The sequence below is a fragment of the Pinus tabuliformis genome, chromosome J (genome assembly GCF_031772625.1).
Source record: "Pinus tabuliformis cultivar Carrire ecotype Pingquan chromosome J, CPIR1, whole genome shotgun sequence".
Lineage (NCBI taxonomy): Eukaryota > Viridiplantae > Streptophyta > Pinopsida > Pinales > Pinaceae > Pinus > Pinus tabuliformis.
Window position 1 is genome coordinate 1140661320 of NC_142295.1, and position 3895 is coordinate 1140665214.

Genomic DNA, 3895 nt, shown 5'->3' on the forward strand with positions numbered 1-3895 from the left:
ATTTATAAAATGTAAATTGATTGGTTTATGTAAAGTTTGAATATTTTAAGTTTAATTTTATGGAAAAAGGTTAGTTAATTTTGAAAGTTATATTGTTTTACAAATGACTTAATTTGGTTATATTTGGTAAATAGTGAAAATAATATATATATATATATATATATTAATTAAATTTTATTGATTTATAATAAATGTATTTTATTATGGAGGTTTTTGTTATTTGTTTTATTGAAATTTAATAGTATTTTTTTCATTTCAACATAATATTTCAATTTTTAAATTGTATTTGTAAATTTAAAATTGAATTTAACATTAAAAAATTGGCAAACCAAATTTTTATTTATTTATTTATTTTTGTGTTAAGAGGGAAGAGGTATTATCTTATCACTACGAGAGATGTTGTTTTTTAATATTATATTTAAGAATAATAAAATGATTTTCCTATAAACAAATTAATAAATAGTAATAACAAAAAAAAAAGGAAAGAAAAATGTTAGATCATAAACGAAATATTTCAGTTTCTATCTTAATTTTATATCAATTTTATAAAAAATTTAATTTACTAAAAAGATATCTAATACTTTAGCTACTTAATATGGGCTTGAAATATGCCATACACAAATAATATTATTAACATTGCATGATGTGTAAATCACTCTATAATCAATTCACATATAATATTTCAAATAAAAATACATTAATAATAAAAAATATTATTAATCATAAATAAAATATTTCAATGTTCATATTAAATAATTCAATCAAAACACATAAATAAATAAAAAAACATGTAACTAGAGATTGTAAATCTTTTCTCAAATTTTATACTAATTTCTTTTTGTATTTTAAATTATTTTACACTTGAACAAATTTTATATTTTAGGAGATTATGTTGAATTGAACAGCAAAAGCATAACCTACAAATAAATGCAGAAAATAATGGCAAATAAACAAAATAATAGAATAATCAAACACAAAAATTGACATAGTTTTTTACTTAGTAAAACCCTCCTTGTAAAGGGGAATCATCTACCGGCAATGATATTCCTTTTTATTCAAGGGATATTTACAATACCTAAATCACACACATACATTATCTCACCATTCAACCCACTCTCCATTTATTTTATGTTTTTCATATTGCCTATATTGACTTACATAAATAAATATAAATATATCAGAGTTTTTCTAGATGATCCACAACTTTTAAAACATTTACATTCTTAAATTTTTTACATAAAACAAAAAATTATTTTTATATGTTTTTACTCTAGATGATCCACAACTTTTAAAACATTTACATTCTTAAATTTTTTACATACAACAAAAAATTATTTTTATATGTTTTTACTAAAAATTTAGATTAAGAAAACAAACTATACCAAAAAAACAAATTTTACCCATTATCCAAAAAAAATTTATAGAGAAATAATTGGGAACTTCTAACCGATTCCATCTAAATTAAAATAAATATCAATCTAGTGTAAAAATAAATATATGCCAATAATATAAATTCAACTAATGTAAAAATTATAATTTTTACATTTTCCAATTTCCAACTAAATTTAAATTTAAATTTAAAATAAAATAAAATAAAATAAAATAATGGTCCAAAAAATCAATAAATAACGTTTTGGTGAAAGCTGTGAAAACCTATAGGCTGCCGTGAGCACAGAAACCGGGTCCCTGGGCGTTCCGAAGATTACAACAGAACAGCTCAATACGGTCTGCGCCCGATAGGCTGAGCATTCGAGTTATACTGAAATGGCGGAAGCAGGAATCACCAGAGACGGAAGAGCCGGAAGAAGAAGGAAGAGAACACCTGCCCAACAAGGTTGGAACGGCCAAGATTTCATTGACTCGCGTTTACATGTCAATCCAGCCAAGCGACCCCCGATCGATCGTTGGGCGGAGGCCGGTTTCATCTCCAGAGGCCAAAGAGAACAGCATGATATCGCCCACAGAGCCGGAGTGGGCACTGTTCCTTTACCCTTTAGAAGAAACTCCTTTGGACAGAGGAATACCAGCTGCATCGAGATTGACTTTGAGGGAAAATCCATACAAACGACCGTTACGGACGACGGTCGCGTTGCAGAGAATTGGGTTAATCAGCAAAAAGGGCAGGAAATAGTAGGGTTTGATCTGGAATGGAAGCCCAATTTTCAAAAAGGTTCGGACAACAAGACTGCATTGCTTCAGCTCTGCACTGACAATGGCTGCCTGATTATTCAGATGTTGTTTTTGGATTTTATTCCAGAAGCCCTGGTTAGGTTTTTAAAAGATCCGGGAGTTAAATTGGTTGGGGTGGGTATTGATCATGATGTGACTAAACTTAGGAAAGATTATGGTCTGGAATGCGGAGGTCAGCTCGAGCTGGGTACCTTGGCAGTCGAAAGGCTCGAAAGGCAGGAGCTTAAGCAAGGCGGGCTCAAGGGTTTGGCTATGGAGATTCTGGGCTTAAGCCTTTTAAAGCCAAAAAAAATTTCTACAAGCAATTGGGCGTGTCGGACGCTTCGGGAGGGGCAGATAAGGTATGCTTGCATCGATGCCTACGTTTCTTTTGCGATCGGTAAGAAACTTTTGGAGCCCGAAAACTGAGATTGTCTTTTAGGGTGTATTCAGAAAGGGACCAGAGTTGTTGCCTATAGTTTTTTCCTCCGATTAAGTGGCCTTGGGCAAGGAAATACATGAATTGGGTCTGTAATTTCAAGGGCTTCGCGTTTTTGGCGTATGCCTTTTTATTTTATGCAAGTCTGATTCAGTGGGATTTAGTAATGTATTACATCTGTGAATCCGTCATGGAAAACTGTGCAAGAACAAATTTGTTGCAATGCTTGATTGATTGATTGATGAATGGGTGAATTTCACCAGATCAAATGGTCTGTCAGCCCTGTTTCAGATTGATTACAGAGTACTTGAAAACAACGAAATTTATTTGGAAATATGGAAGTTGGTGTTAATTCTTGAGTATATCTTCCCTGATTTAAAAAGTTGAGTTATTGACAGGTTTGCCATGTTGCCAAGTTGAATCCTCATTTTGGATTTGTCCAAGTCGTTCCCCTGTCTGAGCCATGTGCTTTTGGTGTTAAATTTTAATGGTATGCTTTGTATAGCTAATGAATGTGAAGCTTCCAGCCTCTTTGAACCACGCAATGACCTTAGGGTGTGAGTGGCTTTCTATGCTGTTGTGTTGTGTTTCCATGCTGGCTTCCTGTAGGTCATTTTGCACTAGTTTATCTTCATATGTAGTCAAAATTCTAGGTGCAGGTCATATGTTCAAATCGCTGTAGAGTTATGATTGAAATTATGTTAAACAGTGTAAGTCTTAGCCCTTATTTCATACACCCTTCTCGTGTTTGTTTGGCACGTTAAGTAAGGCCTTTATTTTAGGTGCTGATAACAGTTGGCATGGAATGTGAAAGCTTGATATGAATATTTATATGTTCTTTGTTTTTCTCAATATTATACCCACATTTAGAGTGATTGGAGGACAATTTGTAAATTATTACAGAAAATCATTGTATAGTTCCAATTTGTTAGCCAACTGTGAAAAGAAAAGTCTCTGTCGTTGTGTTCCAATTTCAAAACACTCTATACCCATCCTTCCACCCACCCTACCAAAATCTCCCCTCCTTGCTCATTACCTATTTACAGGCTCAATAATACCATACCAAAATCTCCCCTCCTTGATGATTCCCTGTTTACAGGCTCAATAATACAATAAGAGTAGCCATGAAGTTGTGAATATGATGTAGATGGGCACACACCTTTAAAATTTCAATCATCGTGCAATCTTGCATTACTCAAGAAGTCAAAACATCCAATATTTTTATGTCGTAGTTGTGTCAGCGCTATGCCACTTGCTAGAGATACAATGTTTTTCTATGTGGGTGCA

At 32.3% G+C, this 3895-nt stretch overlaps 1 protein-coding gene across 1 annotated transcript; it reads left to right on the plus strand.

Moving 5' to 3' along the window:
- Nucleotides 1-1642: 1642 nt before the first annotated feature.
- Nucleotides 1643-2972, plus strand: LOC149231120 (3'-5' exonuclease-like). Its single transcript, XM_089379133.1, has one exon. It carries the CDS (start codon nt 1765-1767, stop codon nt 2596-2598), a length of 834 nt encoding a protein of 277 aa, XP_089235259.1. The 5' UTR covers nt 1643-1764; the 3' UTR covers nt 2599-2972.
- The last annotated feature ends 923 nt before the right edge of the window (nt 2973-3895 follow it).

Excerpts from the sequence above, each read along its gene's own strand:
- LOC149231120 (XM_089379133.1), top strand. The coding sequence starts at position 1,765 with ATGGCGGAAGCAGGAATCACCAGAGACGGAAGAGCCGGAAGAAGAAGG.